The following is a 19,673-nucleotide window of genomic DNA, read 5'->3' on the forward strand; positions in this document are numbered from 1 at the left end:
TATGCAGACCTTATCCTTACCTTTGTGAGATAAAGATGTTGTTACCGATAAACCCTCCACTCAAAAGAAAGTATTAAGCACAGAATTGTAAGAAAAGAAAAATAACAAGATAAATGCATCAACAAATAGTAGTACACATCAAAGAATAAAAAACTACACGATAACTAAAGCATCAAGGATTTTGATTGTACAACATATTGCATTATTACTATCAAGTACAAAAGCAAGCTAATAGAAATAAAACTGCAGATGCAAATACCCAGCAAAAGCTAAAAACCTATCAAAGAAGATAATCTGAAGACAAACTTATGTCATCAAGTTCAAGCTCTAAAATAGTGTAGAGATTGGAACAGTTGCATTTTATGAACTCACAAATTCGACAAAACTTAATATAACAAGTCAACGGGGAATAATAAATGAAAAACTAATGGAATACAAAACGGCTGGACTCCATAAAGCAGCCCGTTGCCTCGAGCAAATATGGCGTATAATTTACCATGTTGCAAAACTGTCTTTCTTCGTCTAATGAACACAAGTTGGGAAAGTATACAACTCAAATAAAATCACCTGTTCTTTTACTGTTCCGATTATGAAAAACTGCTTCTGGTTCACTTGGCACAAACGGAAAGGCCATTGCGAGGAAAAGTGTGTTTGAGCATTATACCATCGTCGAGGTTACATCACTCCTCCAAGCAAGGATTAAGCTTTATACGTTAACAGATTTTTGCAGGCTTCGATAACAGGTGCTTGTGAATCTAATACTCCTTGACCCATAGGGCTAGAGCTAATCGCTTTCATGATAGCTGCAAATAAGTCCTTCTGGTATAAGTCATCGGTTACCTTCTTCAGGATCTCATTCACCAACTTGAAGTCCATTGCTCCTGTCAAAACTAGCCTTGCAATTATCTCCCCGAAATTTGCTGGTGCTTTTGGTAAATCCATTGCAAGATCTTCCAACTGAGAAGCAAAGTTCAAGCATCCAGTGGCCAAGTCCGTAGCAGTAAAAACCTTCTTAGCAAACAAGTGCTCAAGAAGTTGTGCAACTGGTTCAACACGTGGTGGGCTTTTGTCCAGTCCAAGTGATATGGCTTTTTCGACAACCTCAGGATAGAAGGCAGGGGATTTGAGTTCCTCAATGCACTGCAAAGCTTCATCCAAAATCCGAACACTAAAATATTCCTCCAAAAGAGAAACTGTTTTTCTCTTCAGCTCTTCGGGATTTGACCTTGCAGTTGGAGCCTGAGGTTTCTCAGCAACAGGCAAAACAGAACTGGTTGGAGATGTCTTAGCTGGTGCTGGAACTTGTGATACAGGCTCCATACCAGAGACATAGCCTGATGATCGGACAGGAGGTCCACCACTACCTTGTAAGAGGGCGCTACTCCTGCCACTCATGTTGCCACTGCTACCCTGAGGCAAGAGTCTTGTGTTCAAGGACGGTGACTTGCCAATCAATGGTGGCTGAGCACCTCTAGGCATTGTCCGTGACCTAGGAACCTCCCAGTTGTCATTATCCATTCCTGGCATCCCAGGCATCTTCCTTGCTCCTGGCATCCCTGGCATCATACCACCAGTGCCAGGTCGATTAATGGAATAGCCACCAGGACCCAAATTACCTTGAACAACTGGAGGAGCACGAGCATTTCTAAGGCTTAATGTAGCACCAGGTCGCAACCCCAAGGTCTTCTCTGCTTCCGAGTGGATCTCATTAATGGTTTTGGCTTTCACCTGTAAAAGAAGTTAATACATCATGAGAAAGAGGTGTAGGACTTGCTAGTCACAACTACTACATAAGCAAATTATGTATCACCTCTTCCCGCCTAGGGACCCAGTTATTGGCGCGTAAATCCAGCACATCACGCACCAAAAACCTTAGTCGTGCTACCAGCTGAGGGTTTGTTGATAGTTCTTTCAATCGGTTGAAATATGTATCATTGATGTGCCTTGACATTTGCTTTTTGTCAAGCTTCTTACCGATGGTGTTAAAGAACTGACATATAGCCTCAACGTTCTCTTCTTCAGGACAGCTTTTGGGATCTTGTCCTAATAGTTCCTGTTAACAAGATCAGGAAGACAATTTCCCGCAAAATTGATACATTGAAGACATTTAAGAGAGAAAGGATCAAGAAAATTAAGCTAATAGAAAACAATCAACAACCTGAACAATGTGATGAACAATCCTTTCAGGAACCATATTTTGCTTCAAAAGCTCCCCGATAAGACGTATGTTTCCAAGAGTACGCAATTTGATCAACCTTTCTTTGTCCTTGCGTTTTGACTCCTGCTCCGGAGCAGTCATTTGTCTCGCCTCTTCCCTCAATTTGGCAGCACCTTCAAATGCCTCTTGGCAATTATTAAGAAGAACTCGTTTAAACGTGATTTCTTTCCCACCAGGTTCATCAGATGGAAATGGAGGAAGCTTCTCATTGAGATCAGAACACAACTGGGCATACATCGGGCAAAAGGTAGGTTCCAATATGGCCTTGTCAAATATCAAGGAGATCACACCCTGGAATATAGAGAAGAGAATACATCAGTTAACCAAGATATACGGGGGGGGGGGGGGGGGGGAACAAGACATTAGAGAAATATTGGTATCTGAGAGATAGGAGGACCTTTAGAATGTCTGCACTTGTTATCCCTGAATCTATTAATTGACCTTTGAGAAGATCAAATTTCTCTGGGGTCAACTTGTTGAGTATTCTGCAAGATCGATAATACTTACATCAATCATGTACACAATAATTATATCCTAAAATTTACCATCACAGAATTAGCAAACTACATCTGAAACCAAGACCATATTGAAACCTTATTTTCTTATTTACAGTAAGTAGTTCCACGGGCTAATGACGGCTTATCATATCCATGAATATGAGTAAAGGTAGTAAAGAAGAGCAAAATGCAGTTCCCTACTGTCAAGATGTGGTTAAAAAATAGCTTCGAATTAGTGAGAATTTTCAGAAAGATTACCCCTTGACTGTTTTCACGACACGATCTTTGTCAGAAAGAGTGCCCCTTCGGACTGACCATGGCACCTCAGCTTTGATCAGTGAAGGAGCAGGACCTCCCTGGTGCACAAACAATTGAAGGGTTTCAGAGATCAGATGTAGTGAATAGTTCACCATCAGGCAAAATCATGTAGTTTGAAATTTGAGCAGAAAAAAAAAAGAAACCATCGCTGGTGCAAGGATAAGCTTAGCAGCTAAAACAACGAAGAGAGACATTATGTAGAAAAAAAGTGATCTCTCTTAAATTAATCTAATTGCTGTTCCAAATTATGTCAATAAGACAATACAACTATGTATTTGTATACCTAATTTTAATACATATGACAAAGTGCAAAACAACCACAATACTGGATAAAGGAATTTCCCTGTCTACCATGAGCAAGTGATGTGATAATCAAGTATATTATACTTCTTCAATAGGATATCTTTTCTGTAAGTGCTGACGGCTTTCAGAAAGCATGGAAAACTGAACTTGCCCTTGGGAGTACAAAAGCAGAAAATAATTAACAGAAGTTCTTCAAATCAATAATGAACATTCTCCAAAATGCGCAAGAGGAAATGAATTACCCCTTGATTGGCAGATACTTGAGCTCTTGCAAACTGTGAGCTAAGTTGCTCTTGCCGAGTATACTGGCCACTAAATTCCCTGTTTTCTCGAAGTGCTTCCCATGACCTCTCCTCTATGGGGGCAGAAAATTGTGCTGACCGATTACGCCAGTCACGGTTGTCTGGTTCAGAATAACGACCCTGAGACTGCTGCACCTATAGAAAGACAAATTACACTGGAAAATCAGGCAACAGAAAGTGAACACTGCAAGAAAGTGAAATAGAAGATAGACAAGAATTAACAAAGAATAATGAATTAAAACTGTTCTTTAGCTCGCAACATTACCAAAAACATCAAATATCCTTTTTTTTTCCTATGCAGTAGGGTGGAGAGAAATGCCAACAAAATAGTCTGATGAGAAGAAATACAACTTTTTATTTCAAGTCAGACAGAAACTCACATTGCTATCCACATGACCCCGAGAGGCATCTTCACCAAACAGCTCAGCTTCGACTTCTTGTTTGATTTGCAGAATAACCTCGGGTAACTGTAGGACAACCGCCTAGAAGACATCAATAACCAGAATCAAGGACAAGCAAATAAATCATGATAATCCACCCTGATATCATTTTTTTTGGTAGCTGAAATTGAGAGAGATCTAAAAGATGGAAGAAGAGGACTGAATTCTTAATAATAGAAATTACATCACAATCGATACCTAGTAGTAAAAATGGGCAGTTTTTTTTTTTTGAAATGGTAACAATAAGAAAAAAAAATGTCCAGATTTGTTTCTCCCATATCTATGTACAGAAAACTAATACCCAATAAACACAATCACTAAACATTTTTTAAAATGGATATTACCGCCCTCAGTTGCAGGAGCTGATCTCGAGTATAGCGAACACGTTCATGGCTATCAAAACGAGAATCTCCAGTCTACAATGATAAAGGTGAGTTAGGACAAACAGAACCGTAAGAACAACAAGTTCTTAAAATGAATTTCAAGAAAAACGATAAGCATCTTGAGCTAGCATAAAACACGGAAAGTACCATAAAAATGCAAATCCAGCAAGAAGCACTGATCAAAATTGATAGCTCATTGTGAAAATAATGGGAACATGGAATGAAATATGGTTGAATTAATTGTAAGAATTCAAAATATGTCTACATGCTTTATGAAGTTCATAGGTTATCAGCTAAAGACACAACAGGGATGTCCAGCCTGACTGACTAACGAGCAAACCAGTCTTCATACTGGTAAGATATTAGCCAATGAGGGTTTAAGAATAGTTTGCAACAAAAGGAGTCGATAGCCAGTACTTTTTTTTTGTAAATCAGGAATCAGATATCCAGTACTTATCACAATTCCGGGGAAAAACATCATCCAACAGGCTTCATCGAAGGATCTCCCTCAAATTTTAGTTGCATGATATGTTTTCTTTTTAACCTTCATGATATACAAGCATGAAGATATGCCAATGCTCAAGTTCCCACATAGCAGTATGAACAGTATGACTAGCTTTTGCATGGCCATAAGACTTCCAGTGTTAGTAGAGTTCGTTATGGGCAGCCTGATAATTCTTAAGTGCCCACCTAAAGCCTACCAGTGATTATCCGTCCATATTTACTGCAGATACACAACTAAAGTGAGCTGCCAAGAATTAGGACGTTGACAAGAATGTATTCTAATATTATGCACACATAGACTTCTATTATACCAATAACTATATAGTTATCTTTCTCGTTCATATTTGATCTATGCACAAGCACGAAGATATATTAATGCTCACATTCCTAAATGCCAGATAGCCAACAGCGCAACACCATTCACCAGATAAAAGGTCATTCTTTGCTGCTTACTCTTCAATTCACTTCAGTTATCTTAACGTTTGTAACTTCCTACCATATACTCCAAACTAACAATGCAAAAATCAAGCTGCACATCTACCATTAAATGAACTTACTGTCCAAAGAACAGCATTCTATAAGGTGACTAGCTTCTGCATGGCTAATAGCTACTAAGACTTCCAGTATTTAGTAGATTCTTTATGGGCGGCCTGATAATTCTTAAGTACCCACTTAAAGCCTACTAATGATTCTCCATCCATATTTACAGCAGATGCACAACTAAAGTGAGCTGCCAAGAATTAGGACGTTAACAGGAACGTAATTCAAATATCATGCACAGAGACACTTATACTGTACTAACTATATAATCATCATTCTCGTTCATACTACATGTATTCCTGTACAATTCTCATTTCAACAGTTTGCAAAAGGTGATGTAGTTACTGAGGCTGCCCATGTTTTCATTTCAGCATGCAGTGACACTTCCATATTTCTAAGCATGTTCTATCCAAGTTCCGATAGTGCAGTATCATGTTAAGCCAAAAGAAGACACAAAAAGGTACAGAAAACCACTATGCACACCACTGACAAGACAGTCTGCATCAAGCACGAAGCTACCACGAGTCAAGGAAATCTAATTTCAGTCCAGTCCACCTACTTGATCAGTCGACCACCCATACAACAGCATGTGTACCATTAGATGCATTTGCACTTTTGTTTACAGATTTTAATCACACAATCCAGACACTTCATCAGAAAACCAGCCAATTCACCAATCACGTCTACCAATACGAACACTGACAGCTTTGCTTATAGACTTAATAATCATATAGATTCATGCATAAAGTATCAATATCTTTATTATTATCTTATTCGTCAATTGTACTACTACTAGGGCTGTTCAAAACCGGCCGCTACCGATAACCCAACCGCAAAATTGGCTTATTGGCTTATTGGTATTGGGTTATCGGATTAGCGGGTGGAGAATGGATTTAAATTTTATAATTAACGGCTTATCGGTGTGGGGGACGGATTACTCAATTTTGTTATTGGATAAACCGTTAATCCGTTAAGAATTTATTATATTTTAATATATTTTTATCCATAAACATATAAAATATGTATGATATTGATAATTATAATTTGTACTAAGCCCATTTAGTTAAAATAGGCCAAACCCATTTGGCCATTTAGAGTACAAGCCCAGGCCCAACAACTACAAGTCACCAACTATGTCTATATATCCTAAATCCCTAATTTTTATCTAAACCTAAATAAGAGAAGCAGGCAGCAGCCCTACTACTTGCAGTTGCCGACTTGCCGCCTTTGCATCAAAGTGCAGTCGAGAAAATACTTCATCGCTATGTAGAAGTATGTAAGTGATGAGCTTCTTAGTTTTCAGAAGTTCCTTTCATGCAGTACATCCACAAAATTTGCTTATTATCACAATGTTTGCTTTTGTCTTTTATATTCTATAGTTGCAAATAACATCTATTTTTGAGAAAAGGTTTATAATTTCAGTCTCATCATATTCAATTCAAAAACTAGCCAACCCCTATTTCCTTTTTCATCAATTCACTGGGGGATTCAAATGGGTTGGAGCCTCAAGTAATTAACTTTCACTAAATTCTGATAGGTTGACGATGTTTCAGCAAGCAATCAACCAATTCCAAAATTCAGAGTTACAAGCACAAGGGAGGAGTCTGATCATGTCCTCAAAAGGAGGAAAACAAGCTACTGCTAATTTGAAACACTAGTGTTTTTATTTTATTTTTTCATATTGGCAATATTTAAATGTTTCTCTTTCCCTTCCCCTTCTCAACCAATATTGATGTCCACACCTGGTACAGAAATCTCCCAAATGAGAGATCACAATTCACAAACCACTGTATATGTAATGTACTAGTACTATTTTTCTGCCCCTCGTTATACCCTTTGAATTGTTGGGCTGCACAAATTTACCTGACTAGAGTATGATATTTTATTAATTATATTATTATTTGTAGCTATATATGAATATATTGTGAAAGTGTGAAGTTTAAGCGGCGGTTTGTTGTTAATCTGTTCACATATGACATATTGATTATTTACTTACCTAACTTACATTGTGTATGCCTGTTGAGAAGCCGAATTGAAATAAGTGGCGAAAATTTTACATGTTATCAAACCACCGATACACCGCCCGATAACCGTCCGATAATTGTTAATCCGATACCGAACCAACCGATATCTTATAGGTTGGATAGCGGATTAGTACTTTTAAAAACCGATAACCGTTAAGTCAAACCGTTAAGGATAATAATCCGTCCGATCCGCCCGATAAGCACCCCTAACTACTACTGTTGTTTCTTTTACTTAGATCTATATTATTTGTACTGTTAACGTATTTTCCCCATAGCTTTTTACCCTTGTATTAACCTCAAAGCTGTTTTTTGGAAACATTATTCCTGAGTAGAGAATCTATCGAAAACAACCTCTCTATTTCATACAAGGTGGAGGTAAGGTCTAAGTACGCTCCACCCCAGTGTTTTGGACGGCAAAAGGCAACAAGGGTCTGCCTCGTCCAAGGTGAGGCGCTCGCCTTTTTGAAGTGCGGTGCCAATTAACACCAACATATTAAAATGTTTAATTGCATATACAAATAATCATAATCTCAATAGAAATAATATATTAGCAAATATTTCAATTCAAGAAGTGAAATAGATAGTCATACTAAAAGTTTAGAACTTGAATGACAAAAAAACAGAACAAAAGTCAAAACAATGAGGAAAAAAAGATAGGTAGAAGTAACTTTGAAGTCTGAAGAAGAAGAAGAAAAGAGAAACAGAGGAAGATTTGAAGAAGGAATTATAAGAAAAGAAGAAAGACGTATTGGTTGGACTTTGGAGTCACCGAAAAAGTCTGGCTGGTCGTCGGAGAAGTCGAGTCGACTGGTTGGAGTTTCAGTCGTAGTCTAAGAGTGCAACTGTGCAAATTTGGAAAGAAAACCCTAAAATTACCTTTTAACTTTTAAAACCCTAAAACGGTCGCCTATTTTTAAGAAAATACAAAAGGCGACACCTTTCTTGCCTTTGTCTTTGTCGCCATGGCGTCGCCTTTTGATTATCATCTTGCCACAAAGCTAATAGGCGATGAAGGGTCGTCTTGGCTTGCCTCTCGCCATTGGTGAGGCGATCGCCTTTCATAACACTGCTCCACCCTCCCCGGACCCCACTTGTGAAATCACAATAGTTATGTAGTTGTTGCATTCATGCAACAACAACAACAACAACCCAGTGAAATCCCACATCGTGGGATCTGGGGAGGGTAGAGTGTACGCGAACCTGACTCCTACCAATGTAGGACGGCTGTTTCCGAAAGACCCTCGGCTCAATAAAAGCATAGAAAAAGGTCAGACAAGAATATTAGAGTAAATAAGTAGATGACGAAAACGGTCCAAACAATAGTATAATCAAAGCACAGAAAACAGTAGATATTATTATTGGATAATAACATAAATACCATAAATAACATACATCAGAGTACAAAAAATCATAGTGCGTTAATACGCCAACGAATAAGGGAGAATAAAACCACTATGTACTAGCCTTCTACCCTAATGTGTGTCCTCCACACCCTCCTATCTAGGGTCATGTCCTCGGTAAGTCGTAAATGCGCCATGTCCTGTCTGATCACCTCTCCCCAATATTTCTTCGGCCTACCCCTACCTCTTTTGAAACCATCCATGGCCAGCCTCTCACATCTCCGCACTGGTGCATCTGGGACTCTCCTCTTCACATGTCCAAACCATCTCAGTCTCGTTTTCCGCATCTTGTCTTCCACCGAGGCCACTCCTACCTTTTCTCGAATAACCTCATTTCTAATCTTGTCACTCCTGGTATGCCCACACATCCATCTCAACATTCTCATCTCGGCAACCTTCATCTTTTGCACGTGGGAGACCTTAACTGGCCAACACTCCGCCCCATACAACATAGCTAGTCTAACGACCACTTTGTAGAACTTGCCCTTAAGTTGTGGTGGCACCTTCTTGTCACATAACACACCTGAGGCTAGCCTCCATTTCATCCATCCTGCCCCAATACGGTGTGTGACATCCTCGTCGATCTCTCCGCTGTCTTGCATGATAGAACCAAGGTACTTAAAACTACTTCTCTTTTGGATGGCTTGGTCCCCGAGCCTAACTTCCGCGCCAACCTCTTGAGGTGTCTCACTGAACTTGCACTCTAGGTACTCTGTCTTGGTCCTACTCAGCTTAAACCCCTTAGACTCCAAGGTGCGTCTCCAGTCTTCCAGCTTAGCGTTAACTCCGCTACGAGTCTCATCGATGAGGACTATGTCGTCCGCAAAAAGCATACACCATGACACCTCACCTTGAATTTGTCGCGTCAATCCATCCATCACCAAGGCAAATAGGAACGGGCTAAGAGCTGATCCTTGGTGCAACCCCATCATAACTGGGAAGTGTTCTGAGTCCCCTCCTACTGTCCTTACCCTAATTTTGGCACCCTCGTACATGTCCTTGATCACCCTTATGTACGCTACAGGTACACCTTTAGCCTCCAAACATCTCCATAGTATCTAGTTGTTGCATTCATGCATAAAGTAAAAACTAAAAAACACATGTTCTACAACAGGAAGACAGATACAAACTATTTTGTCTTTTACGAAAAGAAGAAACAATTTTCTGTAGACTATAGGCACAGTTGTATAATGCATCAGAGATATATCCAACATGAGGCTTGATATTCTCTACCCCAAACCTGAGCGAAACGGAAGCATTCAGCAGGCACATAACAACAGATATCACCAATATCATTAAGCAAAATAATCAGAAAGATAACAAGTACAAACCAAAGATAGTATTTTGCAATAACCACCATGGCCAAACGCCCATTTTCAAATATCATTTTTCACTTTGAAAACAAGAACTTTTTTTTTTCGATACTCACAATTTTCATGATCAAACGCCTTATTTTATGTATTTTCCGTGTGTTTAGTTCTTTACATTTTGAATCCCCTAACGAAACTCCTGACTCCACCACTATTCCAATGCTTAATAATTTGTCTTCTAAAACAATATAGGGGTTCTCTAATGCAGAATCACAAGCTAGATAGTAAAAAAAGATTAGATTCTTCACATGAAAAACAACAAAACATCAACAATAGATGAATCAAAACATCAAGAAAAAGCATACCCACAAGGCAAAAAGATCCATAGATCTGAAAAAAACTTAGAAAATAAAAAAAGATTCAACCTTGAAAGATGGAAAAGATGAAGAGCCACCATGAGGACGAAAAAGTGAGAGATCAGAATTGGTAGATGAGGAATCAAAGCGAGAGCTAAATACTCTGCTTCCACCACCTCTGTTACCACCACCTGGTCTCAAACTTATCACCGTCTGATCAGCCTGCATACCTCAATTCTCCACCGTCCGATCAATTCGAACACACAAAAAGGGCAAATCTAAAGCAAGCAATAAACCAAAATAGATACAGATGAAACGTGTATCTATATGTGTATAGAGATATAAAGATTAGATTTTTAGAGAGAGAAAGAGAGAGAGTGCTTTTCCTCTCTTCTCCACTGTGGGGGCAGAGGAAATGGTGAAGGGAAAGAGAGGCGATTGTGAAGAGGGTGAGGGAAAAAAAACCCTTTGAGGGTAGTTTCGGTATTACAAAATTTATGTATGGGTACTTTTGGTAGTATAATTTATATTAGGCCTTTTATGTTTGTTACTCTTCTTCAAGTGGTACGTGAGCTGAGTTTGGAACGTCGTGAGACAGTTCGATTTTTATCTATCATGGTGTTAACGGGAGAACTGTGAGGAGCCAATTCTAGTACGAGAGTATTGGATTGGGCTAACCTATGGTGTACCGGTTGTTATGTCAATAGCAGCACCGAGCAGCTAAGTTGGTATGGAAGAGTTGTTGCTTTGATTTGAAAGCCCTAGACATCCCCAGGTATTCAATGTTTGATTCGATAGAATCAAGAAGAGAGGATCTTTTTTTTCTTTCTCTCTTCAATCCAGTTTGAACTTGTTCCAACAATGAACACCCTCCTACTGCAAGGTGAGGCTCTGCCCTTACCCTAGAATCCACTCCAAATCGAGGATCTATCAGAAATAACTTATCTATCTCTCCAAAACAGAGATAATGTTTGTGTACATTCAATACTCATCGAATTCTATTTTTATGATATTACACTGTGTATATTATGTTATTGTTGTACACGGTAAGAGATATTTACAATAATTGCATTAAATAGATCTCCTTTTTAGTTTCTTATTTATTATCCGACGCTTTCTTAGGATTCGAATAATTAAGATTCATATTGATAAATCTTATTTATGAATAAAGTGTTGTCTAGCGATAAGAATTCCATTCTCAAAGTTCGATTTGAGACGTTTAGTTATAAATTTTGATATTGGTCCTTGTTATTTATGATGCAATACATTTATGGACTATTTTTTAATAATATATTATCTCTAAATATACAGTAAAATATAAGTGTAATATGACACATAAATATTAAATAGTAGAACGATTAATAATTTTAATTTTTTTTTATAAATATCCATAAGCGAAGGATCTAAAGTGCATATTTCGAATAGCTAAAGAACATGAATTAAAATTAAAATTTATTAACCCCACAATTATTATTTATTAATATAAGATTAATTGAAAAAGTATCAATAAGTTAGGTATAAATGACACTTTGATGAAAATAAAATTATCATATGCACCTTGACTTGGGAAAAAATATAGAGATGCTTTTGAGGAAATTTAGTTATGTAATGTTTTGCCATGGTTGACTCTTTTGCCCTTGAACTTTGTTTCAAGTCAATGAAGATTTTGATAGAGTATTACTTTTAGCCCCAAATTGAAAAGGAAAATTACGAAAAGAAGACATTTATTTCAAGACTATAGCTCTTAGAAATGTGTGAATCTTGGTGTTATCATCAAATGATATCTCCAATTATTATTTAATTACTATGTATTATCCAACATTTATTAAAAATGCATGTTTGCATAAGGTCTTGAAGTCATTTATAAATCATATTTAACCTCACAAAAAAAAAACTTATATGTTCATGTAAACTTATTTGGAATTGAAATATAATTAATCAAACATATATTTAAGTTAATATATATGTTATATTAACCAAATTATAATATATTTTACAACTCATACAAAAAAAACATGTGAAAAGAGCAAAATGCTTATATCATTTATGTTTTTTATATTACTATAAATTTACAAAACTCTTATTATGAGTTAATTGTATTCGTACGATCATCAAAAGTATTGTGTTTTATATATATTCAATAAGTCAATAAACGACAATAAAATCGTTAAAATCATTCTTAACTTGAAGATTTTTGTCTTTGTTACTCAACATGCATGACGTCTTATATTCGATGAGTTATAAAACAACAATTTTGATTCATTTATATCGGAAATATGTTATATTTGGACTATTTTTAAAATTAGTTTACGATCAAAATATAAAGTAACGACACAAGCTTAAAAAAAATACAAATAATTAAGAGGTTCAACGATTAATACATATAGTTAATTTGCAAACACTCACAAGCAAATGAATTAAACATGCGTAGCCAGATATTACACTGACTAAAATCAAAATTTAACAATAAATAAGGGACCAAAAGTGTTAAAATTAATCCTATTTTCCTTCCTTCCAAATCTCTCAATGAAACAAACAAACAAATAAAAAACTAATACAAACATGCATTTGATAAATATTGGACAATACATAATAATACATCATAGTCTTGACTCTTTGAGTAAATTAATAATTAATTATAACTTTTTAATTAATTAGGATTATTAAAAACCCTACAATTCTTTCTAATTTCTCCATCATTACCAACTAGTACATTAATATTTCCCATCTTGACCATGGACTTAGCAAAACTCTTTCTAAATGCATTTCCATTGGTTGCAAATCTTGAAACAATTGGTGCACTCAATTTATCCAAAGCAAGTTCTTGATCAATCTTCAAAATCCCTTTCTTGTTCAAGATTTGATTATAGAATTGATTATCAACTATAAAAGATGTATTTTGATCCAAGAATGTTGTTGGAACATCGTCCAATGTAGTCGGCGAACTCGACGTGTTACAAAGTTTGAATAGTTTCGTTACCAATTCAGGATCCATCGTGGGGTCAGGTTTCCCTGTACCTCGAAAGTCCGAAATCCTAGATCTGAAAAATGAGCAATGTGCGACTCCAACTGTATGAGCTCCTAGTAACGTTACCATATCATTTTTATTCAAACCTATAGTTCTGAAGAATTGTAAAATTTCTGAAACAGAAAGGGCTGGACCGGGCAAGTCCACTTTTGAGGGGTCCGACACGAGCCCATCGCGCCGGCCCGTCGGGACGGCGTATTTAGGTCCTTTGGCTAAAGCAACTGCATCTCTAGTAGCTAGTGTCACAATGTCTGAACATGAAACAATTGAAGGACAAATAGATTCTAATTTTTCCTTAATTTCATCAATTAATTCATAACCTCGTACTGTGAAATTAGGACCAGCATCTTTTTCTGATGTTTGGTTTTTTGATGAATCTGAATCTATCAATATTGATGCATCACAACCCTGACATAATAGTTACAAAAGAAAACAATCAATAAATGACCATATATAATTATTTTTAATTAATAAAGATAATTGAAGCTATATAGTAGTTTACAAATAAGACATGTTATAATAAATAAAATTGATTGGATTGTGTGAAAATCATAAACTGATTTTTTTTTCACTATCATATCACATGTATTTGTTATAATAGACAACTTGCCATATTTTCAAGATTACAATAAATCTGACATGTAGACATATTTTAAAAGTGATATGATCATGTAAAAATTTCTTTATTTTGTCGGAGTATACTGTATATAAGTAAAAAATTCACAGAATCACAATATTTATATGTAAATCTCTGTAATATACTTTAATTAACTGATAACCCGATTAAAAAGGGGTAAAAAGACCTGATATACTCCTCAACTTTGTGATTTAGAAATAATATACTCCTCGTTATAGAAATGACTCACATATATATATATATATATATATATATCTTTACTATTACACAAACTGACAAAAGTGACGCATATATACTCATACTGTTACCCAAAAGTGGCTCACATATACCCCTAATACTGTTAAGGGGTATATCACATGTACTTGTTATAGCAGACAACTTGTCATATTTTCAAGATTACAATAAATCTGTCATGTAGACATATTTTTTAAGTGATACGAACATGTACAAATTTCTTTTTTTTGTCGATGTATACTGTATATAAGTAAAAATTTCATAGAATCAAAATATTTATGTATGTAATATACTTTAATTAACTGATAACCCGACTAAAATAAAAGGAAAAGGACCTAATATACTCCTCAACTTTGTGATTTATAAATGATATACTCCTCGTTACATAAATGATTCACATATATATCCTTAGTGTTACACAAAAGTGGCCTACATATACCCCTAATACTGTTAAGGGGTATACCATGCTCTAACATGTTATGATAAGTTAAACTATCTACACAAATCATATAAAAGAAAAATGTTTAAACTGTCAGTATATATAACTTATATCGGTACTTACTCTGACACCACAGTCATGAAAATGCAAACGAAGCAAAGCTGCTGTAATTGAAGGATTATTTTTGAACTTCTTTTGCACTATACATTTCACAATAAATTCAGCATTTGGACAACTTGAATTGTAGAAACCAATTCTAAGTTGAGCTGATACAAAATCTTGAAAAAAATAACACAAAAACACCAATAATAATGTCACTATCTTCATTTGTTTTTGTTTGTGTAATGTTTTTGAACTAAAGCAACTATATTTCAAAAGAACTAAGTATTAAACCATTTATATAGAGAAAAAATCAAGATGCTTTTGAGTTAAAGTTTGAAGTGTTCAACTATATATCACTTTCTCATTTTTGTATATTTTGTTTAAGTTTATTATTATGAGAATATACTTTGCATGAGCCGGCAAAAATAGCAGCCAATACAAGTGCATATTTAAGGTAGCCGGCGCGCACCATATGTAGCACATGGGCGGATCTACGTTGAGTCCAGGGGGTTCATCCGAACCCTCTTCGTTAAAAAATTATACTGTATATATAAAAAAAAAATTTTAATTTATGTGTATATATTTAATGTTGAACACCCTGAGCATAAGCCAAAGGACTAGCTCAGTGGCAAAGAGGGTTCAATATTTCGCTTGCATGCCCTTGCGTCGCGGGTTCGAATCCAAAAATAGCCACACTTTTTTTTATTTCTGCTTTTAGGTGCGTTTTTAGATTTATTTTTTTGGCGTTTTTTAAATTAAAAAATGACTTCTTAACATTTTAATTTTTTAAATTTTAAATCTTTAATTGAAAACTTAACAAATAAAAAAGCCCTCTTCTTCTAATTTCTAGGGATTTCTAGGGATAAAAAAGCCTTCTTTTTCTCCTCAACTCTTCTCTTCTCCTAGCTGCTCTTTAGTCTTTGCTGCTGCTGTCCATTCGTCACTGCCAGTTGCTGCCAGTTGCTGTCCGTTGCCGCTGCGCCTGCTCATTGCTGACTTGCTGTAAGTTCTTAGCTCTTCTTCCTTTTTTGTGTGTTCTAAAAATTTTCAGATTTTATATATGCCTTTGGCTTTGGTATAATGGTATTTATTGTCTTATTTATGTGCTCTTTACTGTTTAGTCTCAACTATCAAGCTTCAATGAAGAAGTATTTCACCAAAGTTTCGAAATCAAGTTTAGCCTCTCATAGTCATAGTCAATCTAACCAAGAAGAAAATGCTAATCATTCGGAAATATCATTACACTCTTCTCAAGAATTTGATTTGGATTCTTTAAAGTTTGATCCTGGTGAAAGAATCTCAATATTGAACTATCATCCAAATCATCGTGATGTTATTAGAAGAACATACCTTTTGAATGGTCCTTGCCAACCTCGTCTAGCGGTGCATGAGTATCCTCAAACAAATATTTCTGGATCAATACGTCGTTTTAATCATGAATGGTTTGATGATGTATATCATGATTGGTTGGAGTATAGTGTTAGCAAAGATGCAGTCTATTGTTTGTATTGTTATCTATTTAAAGACCATAACATTCATCAAGGAGGAGGTGAAGTATTTTCAAGTGTTGGGTTTAAGAGTTGGAATAAAAAGAGTAGTCTTGACAAACATATTGGTCTACCAAATAGCATTCATAATCAATCAAAAAAGAAATGTCAAGATTTATTACGACAACGGCAGTCTATTCAATTTGCATTTGAGAGGCAATCTAATCAACTCAAGTATGGATATTGGATTCGCTTAAGTGCTTCGGTTGATGTAGTAAGACTTCTCATAACTCAGGGATTTGCATTTCGAGGTCATGATGAATCTAAATCATCACTTAGTAGGGGTAACTTTCTTGAAATTCTCTCATGGTATGCAAAAAAATGTGATAAAATATGTGATTATGTACTAGAACATGCTCCTAAAAATGATCAAATGATTTCTCCAATAATTCAAAAAGATATTGTGAGTGCATGTAAAATAGAGACCGTTAAAGCTATTCTTGAGGAATTAAATGGTGATTACTTTGCCTTGCTAGTTGATGAATCCTTTGATGTGTCACGCAAAGAGCAAATGGCTATTGTATTTCGATATATTGATAGAAAGGGATTTGTGATGGAACGACTTATTGACATTGTTCATGTTCAAGATACTAGTGCTTCATCTCTAAAGGAGGCAATTGTTAATTTACTTGCTAAACATTCTTTGAGTCCATCAAGTGTGCGTGGACAATGTTATGATGGTGCAAGCAATATGCAAGGTGAGATCAATGGCCTTAAAATGTTGATTAGGCAAGAAAGTAGATCGGCTCATTCCATCCATTGTTTTGCTCATCAACTTCAACTAACTCTTGTTGGGGTCTCTAAAAAGTGTGTTGAAGTGGGAAAACTTGTAGTATTGGTCTCAAATATTTTAAATGTATTGGGATCTTCTTTCAAACGTATGGATGAATTACGTGATTCTCAAAAAGAAACGATTAAAGAGGCATTAGATATGGGTGAACTTACAACCGGTAGGGGCTTGAATCAACAACTTGGTCTTTCAAGAGCTTGTGACACTCGTTGGGGATCTCATTATAAATCCTTTAATAATTTTATTATTATGTTTGGCTCTATTCTTGATGTTCTTGAATCACTTGCTCTTGATGCACGAAATATGGATGAAAGAGCTAAGGCAATGGGACATCTCGAAGCTTGCCGAACATATGAGGTTGCGTTCATGTTGCATTTGATGAGAGATGTCTTAGCAATTACAAATGAGCTTAATAAATGCTTACAAAAAAAGGAGCAAGATATTGCAAATGCCATGCTACTTGTTGAAGTAGCAAAGAGAAGGTTGCAAGTTTTAAGGGATGATGAATGGGACTCTCTTATTGCTAAGGTATCTACATTTTGTATCAAACATGATGTTTTGATACCTAACTTTGAGGAGCCATATGTTAGCTCTTTAAGATCACGACGAAATCTTGCTAACTATACAATCTTACATCATTATCGTGTTGAAGTTTTTTGCAATATTATTGATTGGCAACTTCAAGAACTTAATGGTCGTTTTGATGAGGTGACTACCGATTTGCTCCATGGAATTGCTTGCTTAAATCCAATTAACTCATTTTCAAGTTTTGACATTAAAAAAGTAATGAGAATGGCAAAATTATATCCGGATGACTTTGATGAATCTAATATGAGTGCTCTTGAGAATCAACTTGCAAGTTATGTTGTAGATGTTCGTGATGTTGATGAAAGGTTCTCCGATCTAAATGGGCTTTGTGATCTTTCCAAAATATTAATTCAGACAAAGAAACATTCTACTTATCCTTTGGTATTCCGCTTAGTGAAACTTGCTCTACTTCTACCAGTTGCCACTGCCTCCGTTGAAAGAGCTTTTTCGGCAATGAAGTATATCAAGAATGACTTGCGGAGCAAAATGAGTGATGATTTTTTTAGTGGTTGTTTGGTGCCTTATTTAGAAAAAGATGTATTTGATAGTATTTCTAATGATGCTATTATTAAGACATTTCAAGATATGAAACCTCGTAGAGTACAATTGTAGATTTGTAGTAGTGTATGTAGTTGAATTTCAATTGTAAAACAATGTTTTGATAGGCTTATTATTACATGCTTTCTAATTCAATAGAAAATGCCTATAACTCTATTGTTCAGGATGTTTTTGTATTGTTTTGAAGCCATTTTATGTCAAATTATTTTTCCGGAGGAAGAGTGCTTTTACTTTGAGTTGGTGTTTATTTTAAGTCTTTTTAAATGTAAAAGTTTATGTTTGCTCTTCATTTGCACTTTCAGGAGCTAAAGAGAATTCAAAAGAAACTGAACAACTTGTAGAAAGACCCCATACTTCTTGCAAAACAGGTATATTTGACCCGACCCGTTTTTTATGAATATAATTAGCATGTTTAATTTTTTTTGAACCCCCTTCATAAAATTCCTGGATCCGCCACTGATGTAGCATGTTAATTTTCCTTATTTAAGCGGGTGGACAAAGTATCACGTGTTCATGCAGGAATTTGGGGAAGGATACCAAACAAGAGAAATGTGGAGTAGACAGTCGATTCTAATGCTAGTATTAGTACTTCTTTCAACGACTCGAAACCGTATCTTATAGGTTACACGAAGATAACTTTACTGTTATTTCATCAATCTCCTTCACTTTTTGTGATTTGAGAGTTGTAGTTTAAATTATATATGCCGACCATACAAATATCAATATTATTTCATTTATGATCATAACTTACCACGTTTATCGTATTAACAATTAATGCTTGTCATGAAATTAATTATTTATTCATTTTTAAAAATATTTCAATAATCGAAATTCACTAATTTAACTTATGAAGATTCGCATTGCGTGTAAGGTTAAAACAAAGACAAACATCCATATCATGATATCATAAGTTTTTTTAAGGATTCCAATAATATTGAGGGGGTGGGGGTGGGGTGGGGCTTGATTTTGGAACGATGAGAATTTCATTTCTATTATAGCAACTACTCATATTATTACAAATTATCTGTTGTGATTTTCTTTTATACTTTTTTTAAAAAAATAATCTATTTACCCTTCATTATGATCTCAACAATTATAACATCACCTTATGATTATGGTGTTTATAGTCTTTAAAAATAACAATTATTGAGAATA

General features: G+C 35.6%; 3 protein-coding genes and 2 non-coding genes across 6 annotated transcripts; 1 reads left to right on the forward strand and 4 right to left on the reverse strand.

The window, feature by feature from the left end:
* Positions 1 to 295: 295 nt before the first annotated feature.
* On the reverse strand, positions 296 to 11,032 carry LOC129904990 (eukaryotic translation initiation factor-like). Of its 2 annotated transcripts, none has more exons than XM_055980400.1 (9): positions 10,665 to 11,032; positions 4,423 to 4,494; positions 4,019 to 4,105; positions 3,579 to 3,773; positions 2,974 to 3,071; positions 2,616 to 2,703; positions 2,159 to 2,509; positions 1,811 to 2,053; positions 296 to 1,728 (listed from the first exon to the last, which is right to left on the reverse strand). In XM_055980400.1, the coding sequence occupies exons 1-9, from the start codon at positions 10,821 to 10,823 to the stop codon at positions 700 to 702; spliced, it is 2,322 nt and encodes a 773-aa protein (XP_055836375.1). In that variant the 5' UTR covers positions 10,824 to 11,032; the 3' UTR covers positions 296 to 699. The 2 variants fall into 2 exon arrangements, with proteins under 2 accessions (XP_055836375.1, XP_055836374.1); XM_055980399.1 differs by having other exon boundaries at positions 4,019 to 4,120; positions 10,665 to 11,031.
* LOC129871873 (small nucleolar RNA snoR103) lies at positions 5,101 to 5,206 on the reverse strand. Its single transcript, XR_008762339.1, has one exon. It is a non-coding gene; the product is annotated as a small nucleolar RNA snoR103 (small nucleolar RNA).
* LOC129871874 (small nucleolar RNA snoR103) lies at positions 5,589 to 5,692 on the reverse strand. Its single transcript, XR_008762340.1, has one exon. It is a non-coding gene; the product is annotated as a small nucleolar RNA snoR103 (small nucleolar RNA).
* Positions 11,033 to 13,245: 2,213 nt separating the features above from the next.
* LOC129870927 (peroxidase 44-like) lies at positions 13,246 to 15,260 on the reverse strand. Its single transcript, XM_055945802.1, has 2 exons — positions 15,057 to 15,260; positions 13,246 to 14,031 (listed from the first exon to the last, which is right to left on the reverse strand). Exons 1-2 carry the CDS (start codon positions 15,258 to 15,260, stop codon positions 13,246 to 13,248), a joined length of 990 nt encoding a protein of 329 aa, XP_055801777.1.
* Positions 15,261 to 16,175: 915 nt separating this feature from the next.
* LOC129870930 (uncharacterized) lies at positions 16,176 to 18,572 on the forward strand. The gene has a single exon (XM_055945805.1). It carries the CDS (start codon positions 16,176 to 16,178, stop codon positions 18,570 to 18,572), a length of 2,397 nt encoding a protein of 798 aa, XP_055801780.1.
* The last annotated feature ends 1,101 nt before the right edge of the window (positions 18,573 to 19,673 follow it).

Source organism: Solanum dulcamara, chromosome 10 (genome assembly GCF_947179165.1).
Source record: "Solanum dulcamara chromosome 10, daSolDulc1.2, whole genome shotgun sequence".
Taxonomy (NCBI): Eukaryota; Viridiplantae; Streptophyta; class Magnoliopsida; order Solanales; family Solanaceae; genus Solanum; species Solanum dulcamara.

What these genes read in the sequence shown, in the direction of transcription:
- LOC129904990 (XM_055980399.1), bottom strand. Translation starts at nt 10,823, where the DNA reads ATGCAGGCTGATCAGACGGTGATAAGTTTGAGACCAGGTGGTGGTAAC. An exon ending in TTGTTCATCACATTGTTCAG is followed by an intron (nt 2,054 to 2,158) that starts GTTGTTGATTGT and finishes TCTTGTTAACAG; the next exon opens with GAACTATTAGGACAAGATCC. An exon ending in GGGTCCCTAGGCGGGAAGAG is followed by an intron (nt 1,729 to 1,810) that starts GTGATACATAAT and finishes CTTCTTTTACAG; the next exon opens with GTGAAAGCCAAAACCATTAA.
- LOC129870927 (XM_055945802.1), bottom strand. Translation starts at nt 15,260, where the DNA reads ATGAAGATAGTGACATTATTATTGGTGTTTTTGTGTTATTTTTTTCAA. An exon ending in TTCATGACTGTGGTGTCAGA is followed by an intron (nt 14,032 to 15,056) that starts GTAAGTACCGAT and finishes CTATTATGTCAG; the next exon opens with GGTTGTGATGCATCAATATT.
- LOC129870930 (XM_055945805.1), top strand. Translation starts at nt 16,176, where the DNA reads ATGAAGAAGTATTTCACCAAAGTTTCGAAATCAAGTTTAGCCTCTCAT.